The sequence below is a fragment of the Schistocerca serialis genome, chromosome 11 (genome assembly GCF_023864345.2).
Source record: "Schistocerca serialis cubense isolate TAMUIC-IGC-003099 chromosome 11, iqSchSeri2.2, whole genome shotgun sequence".
Taxonomy (NCBI): domain Eukaryota; kingdom Metazoa; phylum Arthropoda; class Insecta; order Orthoptera; family Acrididae; genus Schistocerca; species Schistocerca serialis.
This window is the reverse complement of record NC_064648.1, coordinates 54,712,353-54,729,777: the sequence shown is the minus strand read 5'-3', so window position 1 is coordinate 54,729,777 and position 17,425 is coordinate 54,712,353. Positions and strand designations below refer to the sequence as shown.

Genomic DNA, 17,425 nt, shown 5'->3' with positions numbered 1-17,425 from the left:
CTGCTGAGGAGAAAGTCACAGCAGTAGGATAGTGGTAGTTCAGTATACAGACTATCAACTGGGCTGGTGTAAAATGCATCTGTGGCCAAATGGATGTCATGATGGTGGATAGTGTTGAGATGGCGTAAAAGGGATTGGCGAGCAGATGCATAAACAAAGCACCCATAGTTGTGTTTCGAATGGACAAGGGACCAGTACAAATGTATGGTTTGATCGGCACTGCAGGAAGTACCATTGAGGACATGGAGGACACTGAGGAACTGTGTACAGCAGGCTGCCAGGTAAGAGACATGGGAGGACCAAGAGAGCCGGAGACACCCAGTGGGAGATAGGCCACGATAGGGGTAATGACGATAGCAAAGAGGATGACGCTCAGGATGGTCCTATCGATCATTAGACCCAGGAATTTCGTAGTGTCAACAAACAGAAGGGCAACAGGTCCCAGATGTAGAGATGGTGGGGAAAACCACTTGCACCACCAGAAATTCAAAAACAGACGGTTTCGTGATTAGGAAAGCGAAAGCCACTGTTGTTGTTCCAGGAGTAAAGACAATCAAGACCTTGCTGAACATGCCACTCAGTGAGACAGGTCCATGGAGAACTGCAATAGATGGTAAAATCATAGACAAAAAGGGAGCCGGAGACACCCAGTGAGAGATAGGCCACGATAGGGGTAATGACGATAGCAAAGAGGATGACGCTCAGGATGGAACCCTGAGGCACACCATTTTCCTGAATGGTATCTGACAAAGCACAACCCACACGCACCTTGAAAACTTGGTCTTGTAAAAATGCTCAAAGAAAACAGGGTAGGCATCCACGGAAGCCCCATGTGTAAAGAGTACAGAGGATAACAGTTCTCCAGCAGGCCTCGTTAGCCTTCTGTAAATCGAAGAACACTGCCACAGTTTGGGATTTCTGCAGAAAACCATTCATGACATGGGTGGACAAAGTAACGAGATGGTCAACTGCAAAATGCTGCGCTCTAAATCCACACTGTGCATTTGTGAGTAAATGGTGAGTTTGAGCCCCTACACCAGACGGGCACGAATCATACATTACATCACTTTGCAAACGCAGCTGGTAAGAGAGATGGGGTGCTAGCTGGAAGAAAGGTTTTTGTCCTTACTGGGCCTAGGTATGGGTATGACTGTGGCTTCACGCTACCATCCAGCCATCAGCCCAGATGCGGTTGTATGTGTTAAGCACGAAGTGCTTGCCGCAAGAGAGCAGTGCTGCAACATCTGAATGTGGATAGCATCTGCCCTTGGGATGGAGGATCTAGCTCCCTCATAGTGAAGGTGGCATTGTAGCACTCACTATTTGGAGAAGAGAAGGGTACCACCCGAAGCACCTCCACTCGTTTCCTATGGATAAAGGCAGGGTGATAGTGGAAAGAGCTTGAAACTTATGCAAAATGGCGGCCCAAGGTGTTGGAGATAGCAACAGGATCCACGATGACATCAGCACCCACTGTCAGGCCGGAAATGGGGAAATGGATCTTGGTTCCGGAGAGCCATCGAAGGTTTGCCCACACTACAGAGGAAGGTGTGGAACTGGTAAAAGAACTAGTCAACGAAATCCAACTAGCTCTTTTGCTATACCAAAGAACTCGACAACACTTCACACGCATGTGTTTATAATGAATGCAGTTTTCCAGCATAGGTCGGAGGTTAAAAACACGGAGAGCACATCTCCATGCTTGAATTGCATCACGGCATGCCTCAGTACACCAGAAGACTGGGACACGATGTGGTGAAGATGAAGTGCGAGGAATGGAACATTCTGCAGAAGTAAGGATAACGTTTGTGAGGTAGTCCACCTGGTCATCACAACTGAGGAAATCTTGTTCTGCAAAGGTCGCCAGGGAGGAGTAAAGCTGCCAGTCAGCCTTAGTAAGCCGCCATTTAGGTATGCACGTGGATGGGGTAGGAGTCAGCAGATGGAGAGCACACGGGAAGTGGTCTCTCAAGTAGGCGTCAGAAAGAATGGACCACTCAAGATGAGGGGCACTCTAGGCAGTGCACAAGGATAGTTCCAAATGGGAATAGGGGTGCAAGGAGTCGGAAAGGAAAGTGGGTGCACCAGTGTTAAGGCAGAAGAGGTAGAATTGGTTAGGAATGTCAGCCAAGAGGGCTCCTCTCCGGCAGACCTTGGGAGAACCCCAAAGGGGATGATATGCATTAAAGTCACCAGAAAGCAAAAGGGGTTGCTGTGATGCTAGAAGCAGACATAAATCCTCTGTGGGACCACAGGCCATGAATGTTCCATAGGAGGGGAGTCATGAGGAGGAAGAGAATGTCTGCGGAGGGACAGCCAATGGAGAGTCGCTACTACAGGGCTCAGAAGCAGGAGGATCCTGCTCCAAGGGGTGTACACAAGCATTGGAGTGCTTGGGCGGTTGGTTGGTGGAGTCCAATGCCAAAAAACAAATGGTGGTGTGCACCGGCGAGACAAAGGCCAGCCGGGCTAAGTGACCACGTCAATCAGGATCTTCGAGTTGGTGAAGGGGCAGACCGTTTGTCTTTAGCGGACTTCTTTGAGCCCTTCTGCTTAAAGGAAGACTTGGGTGTTAGTTGGCTGGAGGGATGGACGAAGTCTTCCCGCAAGTACTCCTTCTGGCCTTCCTGCTTGCCAGTTGTGTAGTGGGTAGCTTCGCCTCATGAGGCAAGAGTCTGATAGTTTGTTGCACAGCAGGACTGGGGTCAGTGATGCTGGGCAACTTTACAACCTCAGAGCCGAATTTGAGGTTGCATATCTGTCTATCCATGTCCTTCATGGAGGGAGGGGTAACAAGAACTGAACTATAAGTGGCTGACAGGTGAACACAGAGCTTGTGGCTAGCCAGCAAGCTACTGGGTAAGGCACTTTTTCCTTTACCTGAATCTCTTGAACAGCCTGCTCGTCGAGATACGCAGAACAATCCTGGGAGGAGGCGGCATGGCCACCATTGCAGTTGATACAGCAGGGAGGAAGAGGTAGACATTCGCTCTTGTGTGCATCCCTGCCACAGGTTACACATATGGCTGGGTGTCCAAAAGATGTTCTAGTGTGATTGAACCAATGACACTGATAACAGCGCATCGGATTCAGAATGTATGGCTGGACTGTGATGATTTCAGCTGGCTTTAATCTTGGATGGCAGCACCACTCTATAATAGGTGAGGAAAAGAGTGCGGGTGGGCTCCAAAGAAGAATCGACCTTTTTCATGACATGATGAACGACAATGACGCCCTGATCAGAGAGGTAAGATTGTATTTCAGCCTTGGTCAGACCGTCAAGAAACCCGGTGTAAACTACACCACAGGAGGAAATCAAAGTTCTATGTGCCGTGACACGAACAGGGTAGCCGTGGTGAAGTAAGGTAGCAAGAAGTTGTTGTGCTTGAGCATCAGAAGCCGTCTCCAAAAGCAAAGTGCCATTCCGTAAATGAGAGCAGGATTACAAAGGGCCAGCAATGGCATCAACACCTTCCTAAATAATAAACAGATTAACTGTGGTGAAGGACTGACCATCTTCAGTATGTGATACAACAAGGAACTGCTGTGCAGTGGGAAGGGTCTTCAAATCAGAACCCTAATAACGTTTTCGTTTTGTTGACGTCGATGAAGAGGATTAGTGACTCATCACGAGGAAATCCCCCATGATTGCAGCATCTCCAATGGCGCGCTCCTACTGGGGGGCTCCTACACAAGGGGGCGCACCCACCTTAGGTGATTGTTCACACCTCAGGTCACACCTCCCGAACACATGGCAGAGGGACCAACGGGCAATATGAGAAGCTTACAGCTCAGTCAGTCACCCCTCCCTGGGCCTGGCTTGTATCAGGGGGTACGTGTGAACCCTACCTGTCAACCCGGGGCTGGGAATTACGTGTTACCCAGTCACCTTTTACATGTTAGACATGTGGTCTAGCCTTCAGGAATGCACAGGGAAGAAGAAGAAGAAGAAGAAGAAGAAGAAGAAGAAGAAAAGAGAGAATCCTCAAACACCAAAGCAGAGGAACGGGAGGTGAAAGGAAACAAAGAAAGGAAAAAGGAGCCACAAAGAAAGTTGAGACTGTTTGCAGGTCAGCAACAGAATGCAGAACATTCCCTATAATACCCCAGACATGTTCCCCAAGGGAGAGGAAAAAGAATAGCAAGAGGTTAGACATGTAGCACAGAAGGTAAAAAGGGCTGCCAAAGGCTGGGGCTCTGTGGTAGCCAAGTATGAACCTGCCAAAGAGTGGCTAGGCCCCGGGAGGGGGGAACAGTTTGAGAGCCCCCACCAACAATTTTGTTTATTGAAGATAAAGTTACTGTAATTGCCCTTATCCATAAAAGTAGAAACAATATTACTTCTTAATGAGTGAAAACTCCTATTGCAAGTGACTTAATTATATTTGTACTATTTGGATAGTAAATGTTGAAATAGGACAAAGTCCACGTCCATTTCTGGTTTAATTTTGACTTTCATAACTTTTGGTGATCACATAATTCGTACATAATGAAGTAATTACTATTGAGAAGAAATAAGCTGTTAACTGTTTCTATGAGAATTTGCATATACTATTTATAACTGCTAGCATCACTGTACCACTTGTCTGATTATAGTAGAGTTCATTGCACTTCATTGGGTAAGAAGTAATAGTAGCTTTCCTTTATCACAACTCTATACAGATTATATAAAAGTAATGTATAACATTAGTATGCCTAATTAGGCTGGTGAACATTTTTATTTCATTTAAGCAAACTTGGTTTCTTAAAAAATTTTCCAAATTTCAATCTTTAGCTTTCTGGTTTCTTCTATAGCACTGAATTCAGGTTCGATAAGACAAACCCATTTGGTAATTCAAGGTCAGTTTTACTTAAATCCTCCCAGAGGGTAACATTTACTGCATCATAATAACATATTTGGTAATACACATTGTATGTTAATATAATACGCGATGCAGTATAGTGTTGTACGTTTTCAGATGTTCTGCTGTGGAATGTTCATCTGAATTTGATAATAATAATAATAATAATAATAATAATAATAATAATAATAATAATAATAATCGACAATGTGCCATACCACTCTGCTGTGGTGGATCACGCTCTAACAACGAGGAGGCGAAAATTGAATATTTTGCTCTATGTACAAAGAAACATTCTATCAGATAAAGTTGAACTTGGCGTGAATAAACCATAGTTAACGGATCTTGCACTGTAGAAGCCAAAACCTCCACAATACAAAGTCAACACACCAGTTAACACTAAAGAGCATAATGCAATAAAGGCTTCTTCCATATCATGCTCATTTGAATCCAGCTGAGCATATATGGGCCCAGGTGAGAGGTACTCTCACAAATACAGAGACTCACTGACAAGGTAAGAGCCCAATGAATTTGCTTACAACACATTAATCGAAGATACTGAAATGCATAGTCTTCTTCAAACAATGTGAAACTTCTGATAGGAATATCAAAACTCTAGAAAAAGATAGATTGCTACTAATGTAAAGATAACATTTTAAGTTGCCAACAGGCAAAATTAAAAGAGATTTACATTTAAGCTTTTGGCCTCAGCCTTTATCAGAAAAAGAACTACTTTCCGATACATATAAAATTGAATTAAAAGTCAAATAGTACATTGCTCTAACACAACAGTTTAAGGCTCAAAGTTTTAGAGAAGTTCGATATACTGTGCATTAATAAAGTTTTGTATGCTAGTTACAAAATACAATAAGGACCACTGATTTGAGGATATCAAGAAGAAGCTAATTAATAAAGATTGTAGTCAATAATGTGGTGCAGTTTACTTGTAATCACTGTCATAGACACAGTACATATATCTTGACAGCCTCACAGGCATGGAATATGCCAGACTGGTGTCTACCACTGATGGTTTAGCTGAAATTATCTTCCGAGCACCCTGAACATTACAAAAATTCCAAATTGTTTCTTGGATTGAGCCCTTTTCTGACAACAATTATTTTGCTTGATGTTCAGATTCACAACTTCAGAGGCATCATATTATTGTCTTCAATTAGTGAATCTCACTAAAGTGTCTAAGGCTTCCATAGTGTCAATCCCAGAGATGTTATTGCAGACATTTTGCCATAATCACTGTCAACTTCTGGTGCCTCCTGTGACTTCAAAACACTTTTATAATATCACATCATCCACTCTCCTTCGGTAACTGAATTTCTACCTATGGCAATCCATTTTAATTTCACCTGAAAAAGCACTCACTTCATTGGTAGACACAGAATTTATCATTTGTACAATTTCAGAGCGATCAGCTGTAAACTACTCGTCATTTAAATTGCTTTCCATCTCTGTTTCTTCAATCATTTTAGACCATAGTTCACTCATAATACTGTTTTGGTGCTCACATTTTTCCAGTCTGCTTATGATGACCAGTTTTTTTGTGGCTTGTCAACATCACGTTTGTTTTGCGGCTTTAGGTGCACTTTTGCTCTGTTTGGAAATTTTTCACTGTACATACAAACATTTTACTGTGATGTAGTCTAACTGACAGTCATACAAGTAGCTGAATATTAACACAGCACAATGACTTCATTAAATAATTAAAATACCACAGCACTGATGCAAACATAAGTACTGTACACTTAGGTTTAGTGAATGAAGAATCACTGATACTGACAAAGCCAGCAATGCAACTGGCTTATCTTGGCAAGACTATAATCACACAGTTAGGCAAACAATTGTTGCTGAAAAGGTGTCACGCCATGGCAAAATACCTTACGCATGTTGGACTATTGGGTCCGCTGGATTATAGAGTGCTGAATTATCATGATCTTACTGTAACTTATATCAACCTGTGACAGTGAAAATATGATTACATATATTGTTACAGCTCTGCTGAAATTCTACTCATAACAGTCAGCAAATAACTGACAATAACTGAAGTGGAATAATACAGTACTGCAAAACTTCTAAGGGGTATAAATGATGCTAATTTCACTGTAATGCATTCTTTGTATTCGACAGTTACCAAATGACATATTTTTATTTCATATGCAATCCATCTGTAAAATGTGAATACTTACAAAAGTCTCAATTTCTTCTGCTCCTAAATTTAGTACTGAATCCTCCTTAATATGATCAGTGGACCCCGAGGCTATAAATGGGTCTTCCAGATACTGACAAAAGAAAACAAAACCTCTCATTATGTATATACAACATAGCTCTCAATATTTCATTATGAAGATCTTCATACTTTTCAGTGACTCATCTCTTATTCAAAGAGTAATTTAATAAAGCTAATTTTCTGATCAGATATTTTAGTATCATATGCTGTTGAGCAAACTCATCAAACCGTCTAATTTGTAGTGTGTTGATCCATATCTGAAACACACTACAGCAGCATTTCTGGATAGCAGAGATTTGACAATTTCTTGGTAGGTTTCTGCAGGTATATGGCACTAGATGTGCTAGAATTTAGCTCATACAAATCCCTTGAATTACTGGCTGTTGGTTTGTGGGTTCAGATTGGCATGTGTTCCACAGATGCATCTCAGTTGGATTTGATGGGCAAGTCATGAATGTGCATTCACTGTAATACTCTTCAAATCACTGCGGCATGATTCTGGCCTGGTGAAATCGACAATTACCCAGCCGGAAATATGTGATTACCATTAGGAAAAACAAAGCATCAAGGGAACCATGCTCACACAATTCACAGTAATCATAATGTATTTGGTTACTACTAGAGGTTCAATGGTACCCAAGGCAAATGTTTCCTTTAGTATAATCATACCCCAACAGCCCTGCGTACACAGCACTGCGCATTCACTCTCATGGTGGGCAGTAGCTATAATGTTTGCCTTATCCGTGTATATCCAAATGATGCTGTGCTGTACTGCTCAAAGGTTAGGAGGAGTTAGATTAGGAAACGATATACTTAAAGTAGTAGATGAGTTTTGCTATTTTGGTAGCAAAATAACTGAGAATGGCAAGAAAAGCGTTTCTCAAGAAGAAATATTTGTTAACATTGAACACACACTGAAGTGTTAGAAAGTCTTTTCAGAAGGTATTTATCTGGAGCATAGCTATGTATGGAAGTGAAAGAGGGATGATAAACTGTTTAGACAAGAAGAGAATATGAGCTTTTGAAATGTGGTACAACAGAAGAATGAAGATCAGATTAGTAGATCACAGAACTAATGAAGATGTACTGACTCGTATTGGGGAGAAAAGAAATTTAAGGGACAACTTGACTAAAAAAGGGATTGGTTGATAGGATGCATTCTGAGACATCAAGGGATTACCAATTTAGTACTGGAAGGAAGTGTAGGCAGGGGATGGAGGGGAGGAGGTGGGCTAAAATTGTAAAGGGAGACCCAGAGATAAATACAGTAAAAAGGATTCAGGATTCAGATGGATGTAGGTTGCATCAGTTGTTTTATAATGAACAGGGTTACACAGGATAGAGTAGCTTGGAGAGCTGGGTTCAAAGCAGTCTTTTGACATACCACCACCACCACCACCACCACCACCACCACCACCACCACCACCACCACCACCATGGATAACATGTAACACACAAGGGTAATGAGAGTCATGGTAACTACAAAAATACTAAAAATTACTGATATTGTAGGTTAGAATGGCTCTTCATCTATGATTTTTTAACTATATGCAGCCATTACATTCCATGATTGTCTTGCTGTACCTCAAGCGTAAAACAACACTGATTTGAAAACTTACACTATGCTCAGAGAGACTCACATTCAATTTCAGTCCTGGATCTTCCTTTGTGTTGTAAAATGGAGCCTCAATTTTTAATGGATCTTGAAGTAACTGGAAAAGGAGAATAATTACCCATTTAAAGCTTGCACATAAAACTCTGTAACAACTGTATGACTATTAAGAGAGATGGAGAGGTTTGTCTTCAACCACACCTCACATACAAAATTACATTGCTAAAAAAGCAGTAATCATCCAAATAAAATAAATTTTCATTCTGCAGCAGAGTGTGCATTGATTTTAAACTCCCTGGCAGATTAACACTGTGTGCAGGATTCTTACTCAAAAGTAAGACCTTTCCCTTTCACAGGCAGGTGCACTATCAGTAGAGCACTTGCCTGTAGAAGGAAGGCAAAGGTTCTAGGTTTCTTAACTTGCATGCATTACACTTCATGATTTGGATTGCTCCCTGGACTGTTTATATATGCTTAAGACAACTTTTGCTATGGTCTAGACTTTGGCTCCTGTTAGCAGTTTACTTTGTCAAGAAGACGAAAACATGCACTTTAATTTCAGTGAAACAGCTGAAAGTAGCCAACAGTGCAGAATGAAACATTTAGTTTCAAATAAATTGACTGCCTCTGTGGAAAGGATCAATAAAAGCCAAAATTTCTTTAGCAAGCCAACAAAAACAGCTTCACTGTTCTGCAAGGTGATTAATGTTTGACTGCCAAAATGCTGAAATAAAATAAAATGAGAAAACTAAAATCAATATGATATTTTAGACTTCCATAATTATGTGAATGCATTGTAATTAATTTCATAGCTCCTGGCCAAAGAAATTCATTTTGTTTCCATTTAATGTGAGAGCTGTAAATGAAGAAGAAACCGCAAAATCACCCTGGCAGCTTCGGTGTGCCAGAAAAACTTTTCAAGTAGCTAGAAGCAGGAAAAGGTACTGCTCCTACATGAATAAACTGAGCATGTGCATGAGCCCATTCGCAACCACTCACTCGAACCTAACAGTCACACTGATTGGAAGCTGTTTGTTATTATGTTGCATAGTCTTCATCCCGAAGCTTTTGACGCATTTTGCTGTTGGCAGACACTTGTGTGTACACTGTGTTTGTGTTGTTGTTGTTGTTGTTGTTGTAAATGGCACATTTCCTTTGCAATGTTTTATTTTGGTTTTATCCTCTTGTTTATGTTTTATTGCTACAGTATTATTCTGCTGCAGCAGGATGCTGTAAAATCCTTTGTTAGAGCATCAGTTCTTACCAGTCTTAATTACAAAAATTTAACTGAGAACTAAAACAATGAAATATTTCCATAGTCCTAAAAAATTCCTAGGTTTCCCCAGATGAAAAAATTCCAGGATTTCCCAGTTTTCCCAGAGTGTATACATCCTGTATAATATAACTGGCAGAATTTCAAGTCTTGCATGGAACACTTGCTGTGTGAAAATGTTCTGATCACATCACAAGTGCCATGCAGTTTGAGTCTGATGGTGTAGCTGTCAGCTTATGGGCTTCAGACCTGCCAGTTCTCTGTCAGGGTTGGTTCCTTAGCCATTACCAAGGTGAGAACAAAAGTAAAGTATGATTTTTATGGGATGGGACCTCTTTAAATCTAAAAACAGTGCTGAGCAATACAGCAGTACAACAGGTCAGCTATTTTAACTATCTGAAATGTGATATCACATACTAACATGACAAAGATACAGGTAAGAAAGTAACAAAATTTGGAAACTACATGTAAAAGCAAACAGGTACTTTAGAAAAAAGACAGAGAAAATAACACAAAGGAAATTTTAGAAAATGATGACCATCCCCACATTACCCTGTGGAGGCAAATCATTAGTCATTTACAAATGACAAGGCAGTAAGAGCCAGGCAGTGCAATGGGATTCTTTACACCCACAAATGGCTGTATGAGAGAAGACATTATGACAGAATTTAAAATGTTTAACACGCAAAACAACATTGATGACAAAGAGGAAAACTGAATCAATATCTTGACACAATGAACAGTGGCAGACAATATTACAACATCAGAGATTATAGCCCAGTAGGTTGACGAAGCTGGGGAAGGCCAAGGAAGAGTGAAGGCCTAATACTCAATGCACAAAAGAAGAAGTTGTTTATAGTGCATTTAAAATCAGTTGTGACTTTTGACAATTCAGTATGGAGCGAGTGGAGGGGCACATAGTTGCTAGCATGGATGATATCAGCAGGCAAAGGTAATGTCAGGCCTGCTTGGCACATAACCTGTCAGCTGCACGTCTGGTTGATCTGTAATCTTTCTCACACATTCTATAGCTTCATTCGTCAACTTTCTGATTAATTCCCTATCATTTCAAGAAAGGTCATAGTTATTGTGATATTTCAGTATAAGCTAAATTACTGCAAGAAATTCTTAAAGTTTGCAAACAAACATAGGGGTAAATGTGAATGTATGCTTTCCCGGCGTATACAGCTGGGGAAGAGTTCTCAGGCTTCCAGCCGAGTGGCGGTGTCTTCAAACTGCGACGTTTCGACGAGTGACATACTCATCATCTTCCGGCGAAGTGCCGAGACTTTGCGGATGCCAGTCCCTTTATACCTGCGGTGTGCCCCCCACCACCTGGCCGCATGAGGCTGGGTCCAGAGGAGCCAGCGGGCGAGGTGGAGGGGGAAGCGGGTGCGCCGTTCGTGTCTCCGTCAGAGCATTCTGATCGCGTCTCGTGAGCTGGACGGTTCTTGTTGCATTCCTGGCGTATTGCGGCTAATGCTGGATTCCAGGCCACGCTCAGTTGATAGCCTTCGTCCCTGTTCACAAGATTCTCATGGGCCCGTATTTCTATTGATTCTTTAATGACGCTATCCCAATAGATCCCGGCTCGGCATAGCACCCTGGGGTTTTCGAAGTCAATTTTTTTTTTGTTTGGTTTTAGGGCGCAAAACTGCTATGGTCATTAGCGCCCAGACCGTGACTTAGGAAACAGTAAAAAACCGAAATTGAAAACCAGCAGCAATGGGACTAAGTCATAAAATTGGAGAAACTAAAAGCAGAAGGAAGGCTTAAAAATCCACTACAGAAAGAGGTTGGTTGTCCCCAAAAAAAGCTTCAAATGACTGACATCATTTCACTGGCACTAATAAACTGGAGAACGCCGTCGGCTGAGCGCGTGTCATCTGCTAAAATCGACGATAGATCAGGAGATAGCTGTAGACGGGAGCGTAACAGATTAAAATAGGGGGCACTCAATTAAAAGGTGTCTTACCGTCCACAGCTGAAAGCAGTGGGGACAGAGTGGGGGAGGATCGCCGCTTAAAAGATGTCGATGGCTAAAAAGACAGTGCCCTATCCGGAGTCTAGTTAAAATTACCTCCTCCCGACGATGCGTTCGGGAGGAAGAGGTCCAAGCACAAGGAAGAGCTTTCACTCCCCCCAATTTATTATGGGGAAGTGTTGACCAATGCGCATGCCATAAATGAACAACACGACGACATAAAACGCTCTGTAGATCAGCGAAAGGAATCGATGGAATAGCTGGCCGAAGAAGAGAGACTGCAGCCTTGGCTGCAATATCGGCCGCCTCATTTCCACAGATACCAACGTGTCCCGGGAGCCAGAGGAACGCCACCAGAGACGCCCCCCAGGTGGAGCAAGCACAGACAGTCCTGAATCCGGTGGACCAGAGGGTGCACAGGGTAAAGAGCTTGGAGACTGAGGAGAGAGCTGAGAGAATCTGAGCAGATTACGTACTGTATCCGCTGATGGCGGCGGATGTAGTGGACAGCCTGGAGAACAGCGTAAAGCTCTGCAGTATAAACCAAACACTGGTCGGGAACCCGAAAGTGATTTGGGGTGTCGCCAACAATATAGGCACTCCCTACACCGAACGATGTTTTCGAGCCGTCGGTGTAAATAAATGTGGCATCCGTCATTTGTGCACATAGAGCAGCAAATGCCCGACGATAAACAAGTGTAGGGGTACCATACTTGGGAAATCGACAAAGGTCACGGAGCAGGCAGATCCGGGGACGGAGCCAAGGCAGTGCTGTACCCCAAGTTGTCAAGAAGGTTTTAGGAAAGCGGAAGGAAAGAGAATGGAGCAGTTGACGGAAGCGGACTCCCGGGGGTAGTAGGGAGGAGGAGCGGCCTGCATACCCTACATCAAGGGAGGCGTCGAAAAAAAGTCATGGGCTGGATTAGCAGGCATGGAAGACAGATGGCTAGCATAACGACTCAGAAGGACTGCTCGCCGATTGGACAGCGGAGGATCAGCAGTCTCAGCATAAAGGCTTTCCACAGGGCTAGTGTAAAAAGCTCCATACACTAAACGTAATCCACGGTGGTGGATAGAGTCGAGATGCCGAAGAATAGACGGCCGAGCAGAGGAGTTGACTATGCTTCCATAATCCAATTTTGAGCGAACTAAGGCCGGCCGAAGTGGCCGTGCGGTTAAAGGTGCTGCAGTCTGGAACCGCAAGACCGCTACGGTCGCAGGTTCGAATCCTGCCTCGGGCATGGATGTTTGTGATGTCCTTAGGTTAGTTAGGTTTAACTAGTTCTAAGTTCTAGGGGACTAATGACCTCAGCAGTTGAGTCCCATAGTGCTCAGAGCCATTTGAACCATTTTTTGAGCGAACTAAGGCGCGATAGAGGCTGAGAAGGACCACTCGGTCCGCTCTCCACGAGGTACCATTCAGGACACGGAGGGTGTTAAGGGAACGCAGACAGTGAGCCGAAAGATAGGAAACGTGGGAGGACCAGCACAGTTTTCTGTCAAACATAAGACCCAAGAATTTAGCGACGTCTGAAAACGGAAGGTTGACAGGACCTAGATGTAAGGAGGGCGGAAGAAACTCCTTACGTCGCCAAAAATTAACACAAACGGTCTTACTGGGAGAGAAACGGAAGCCGGTTTCGATGCTCCAAGAGTGGAGGCGATCGAGACATCCTTGAAGACGTCGTTCGAGAAGGCTGGTCCGTTGAGAGCTGTAGTAGATCGCAAAATCGTCCACAAAGAGGGAGCCCGAGACATCAGGAAGGAGACAATCCATAATTGGATTGATGGCAATGGCAAACAGTACAACACTCAGCACGGAGCCCTGGGGTACCCCGTTTTCTCGGTGGAAAGTACGAGAGAGAGTAGTGTTCACCCGCACCCTAAATGTGCGCTCTGCCATAAATTCACGAAGAAAAAGGGGTAGCCGACCTCGAAAGCCCCAAGAGAACAGTTTGCGGAGGATGCCTGTCCTCCAACAGGTATCGTATGCTCTCTCCAGATCAAAAAATATTGCTACTGTTTGGCGTTTCCGGAGAAAATTGTTCATGATATAAGTGGAGAGAGCAACAAGATGGTCAACGGCAGAATGATGCTTTCGGAATCCGCATTGGGAAGGTGTTAAAAGACTGCGGGATTCCAGCCACCACGCTAGACAGTAATTCACCATACGCTCCAAAACCTTACAGACACTACTCGTGAGAGAAATTGGGCGATAGCTAGAGGGGAATGTTTGTCCTTTCCAGGTTTCGGAACGGGAACGACGATAGCTTCCCGCCATCGTCTGGGAAAAGTACTGTTGGTCCAAATTCGATTATAAAGGCGAAGGAGGTAATGCAGACTATGGGTTGATAAATTAGCAACATTTGGACGTGGATACCATCCCGTCCTGGGGCGGAGGAGCGAGAAGAAGAGAGTGCATGTTGGAGTTCCTGCATGGAGAAAACAGTATTATAGCTTTCGCGATTTTGAGAGGAGAAAGCAAGAGGTCGCACTTCCGCTGCACGTTTCTTCGGGAGAAACGCTGGCGGGTAATTGGAAGAGCTCGAAATCTCAGCAAAGTGCTGACCCAATGAGTTAGAAATTGCGACGGGGTCCACTAATGTATCATGCGCGACAGTGAGCCCAGATATCGGGGAGAAACTAGGCGCGCCTGAGAACCGTCGAAGCCGACTCCAAACTTCCGAGGAGGGAGTGAAGGTGTTAAATGAGCTAATAAAGAATTTCCAGCTTGCCTTCTTGCTATCGCGGATGACGCGACGGCATCGCGCTCGGAACTGCTTATAGCGGATACAGTTGGCCAAAGTAGGATGGTGGCGGAAAACGCGGAGAGCACGTCGCCGCTCACGTATTGCATCACGGCATGCCTCGTTCCACCAAGGAACTGGGGGGCGCCGGGGCAATTCGGAGGTGCGTGGTATTGAGTGTTCCGCAGCTGTAAGAATAACGTCGGTAATATGGGTGACCTCATCGTCGACGCTGGGAAAGTGACGGTCATCGAATGTCGCTAGAGACGAAAAAAGTGTCCAATCAGCGTGGGCAAACTTCCAGCGTCGGGGGCGCATGTATGGCAGTTGAGGCTGCAGTCTAAGGACACATGGAAAGTGATCACTCGAGTGTGTATCATCAAGGGCGAACCATTCGAAGCGCCGAGCTAGCGGAACAGTACTGACCGCAAGGTCCAAATGAGATAAATTTGTCGCGGAGGCAGATAAAAATGTAGGGACCCCAGTGTTGAGGCAAACTAGATCCGCTTGGTGGAAGACGTCTAGCAATAGTGAGCCACGTGGACAAGGATGTGGAGATCCCCAAAGCAGGTGGTGGGCATTGAAGTCCCCAACCAGCAAATAGGGGGGTGGAAGCTGACCAAGAAGATGAAGGAGATCAGCTCGTGCCATTGGTGTGGATGACGGAATGTATACAGTACAAAGAGAGAACGTGTATCTGGAAAGGGAAAGACGGACGGCGACAGCTTGGAAGGAAGTGTTTAAATGGATTGGGTAATAATGGAGAGTTTCATGGAGAAGAATCATGAGTCCTCCATGTGCTGGAGTGCCTTCAACAGAGGGGAGATCATATCGGACGGACTGAAAATGAGGGAGAACAAAGCGGTCATGGGGACGCAGCTTTGTTTCCTGAAGACAGAAGATGACCAGCGAGTAGGATCATAAGAGGATCGACAATTCATCCCTATTGGCTCGAATTCCGTGGATATTCCAGTGGATAATGGACATGGGGTAAACAGAAAATGTAGGAATGTGACCAAAGTTGCTTTCAACTCGAAGACTGCTCGGAGCTAGCGACCGACAGCATGGAATGGCATTCAGCCGAAGGCAGAAGATCCTGATCCATAGGTTGGTCAGAAGCAGCTCCTGCCACCAGCGATCGGCCGGTTGACCGGCCACCAGCAGTGCGCCTCGGCGACACAGAAGACGGCTGAGGGCGATTTCCGCCAGGTGGTGCTGTAGATGGGACACGCCTTGGCGGAGAAGGAGAGGAACTGGGTTTCTTTGTAGCCTTCTTGGAAGTATGATGTTTAAATGAAGGAGGAACCGATGGTTGTGAAGTTGCGGTACGTAAAAACTCTTCACGAGTATGCTCTTTTTTGGAAGTCTTGGTGTCTGACTTTTGGGCTCGAGATTTAGCAGAACCCGACGAAGGGTGAGCCATAGAGTGGGCAGGCAAAAGTGGTGAAGTTGAATGGGCGATCTTTGCGCTGGCTGATCTGACGACCGTGGCACTAAAGTTGAGGTCGCAAGTCTGCGTGGCCACCTCATTTGTTGGCCGAGGAGAAGCAAGGACAGTGCTGTATTTTCCTGTCTGAGGCACGGTGGGCTGTCGACTGGCGAATAATTTTCGAGCAGCAAAGGTCGACACCTTTTCCTTCACCCTTATTTCCTGGATGAGCTTTTCGTCCTTAAAAATGGGGCAATCTCGAGAGGAAGCAGCGTGGTCACCCATACAGTTGATGCAGCGAGGGGATGGAGGTGGACAAGCACCCTCATGGGCATCCTTGCCACACGTAACACATTTGGCCGGATTGGAACAGGACTGGCTGGTGTGATTGAACCGCTGACATCGATAGCAACGCGTAGGGTTTGGGACGTAAGGGCGAACGTAAATTATCTCATAGCCTGCTTTGATTTTCGATGGGAGTTGAACTTTGTCAAATGTCAAGAAGACAGTGCGGGTTGGAATGATGTTTGTGTCAACCCTTTTCATAACTCTATGAACAGCCGTTACGCCCTGGTCAGACAGGTAGTGCTGAATTTCTTCGTCAGACAATCCATCGAGGGAGCGTGTATAAACGACGCCATGTGAGGAATTTAAGGTACGGTGCGGTTCCACCCGGACAGGGAAGGTGTGGAGCAGAGAAGTACGCAGCAATTTTTGTGCCTGGATGGCACTGACTGTTTCTAACAACAGGGTGCCATTCCGTAATCTGGAACAAGACTTTACAGGACCTGCAATTGCGTCGACACCTTCTGAATAATGAAAGGGTTGACCGTAGAGAAGTCGTTACCTTCGTCAGACCGAGAAACAACAAGGAACTGTGGCAATGATGGAAGAACTGTCTGTGGCTGAGACTCAGTGAACTTATGTTTGTGAGCAGACATAGTGGAAGGTGAGGAAACCATTGCGGAAGAATCCCCCATGATTACCGGCGTCTCCGATGGCGCGCTCCACCCTTGTGGGGGCCCTCACTGAGGGCACTCCCGCCTTAGGTGATTGTTCACACCTCAGGTCACACCTCCCGACAAATGGACGGAGGGACCAATCGGCACTTTCGGAAGGTATCAGCTCGGGTAATCACCCCTCCCTGGGCCTGGCCGTTACCAGGGGGTACGTACGTGTCCTACCTGTCTACACGGGGCGGGGAATTGCGCGTTACCCCGTCACCGGCTACGCATGGAAGTGCGTGGGTCAACCTTCAGACATGCACAGGGAGGAAAAAATAGAAAGGGAAAGGAAAGAA

The 17,425-nt window shown here is 44.8% G+C and overlaps 1 protein-coding gene across 5 annotated transcripts in view; it reads right to left on the bottom strand.

Annotated features, from left to right (window-relative positions):
- Positions 1-17,425, bottom strand: part of LOC126426945 (zinc finger protein 737-like) — a 92,859-nt gene that overhangs the window by 61,334 nt on the left and 14,100 nt on the right. For 3 of the 5 annotated variants that reach the window (XM_050089048.1, XM_050089051.1, XM_050089052.1), the window contains exons 4-5: positions 8,721-8,792; positions 7,040-7,132 (exon numbers count right to left, since the gene is read on the bottom strand). In XM_050089048.1, coding sequence (XP_049945005.1) covers positions 7,040-7,132; positions 8,721-8,792 — 165 coding nt within the window. Of the gene's footprint in view, positions 1-7,039; positions 7,133-8,699; positions 8,793-17,425 lie in introns of all 5 variants that reach the window. The other 2 variants (XM_050089049.1, XM_050089050.1) reach the window with 2 other exon arrangements.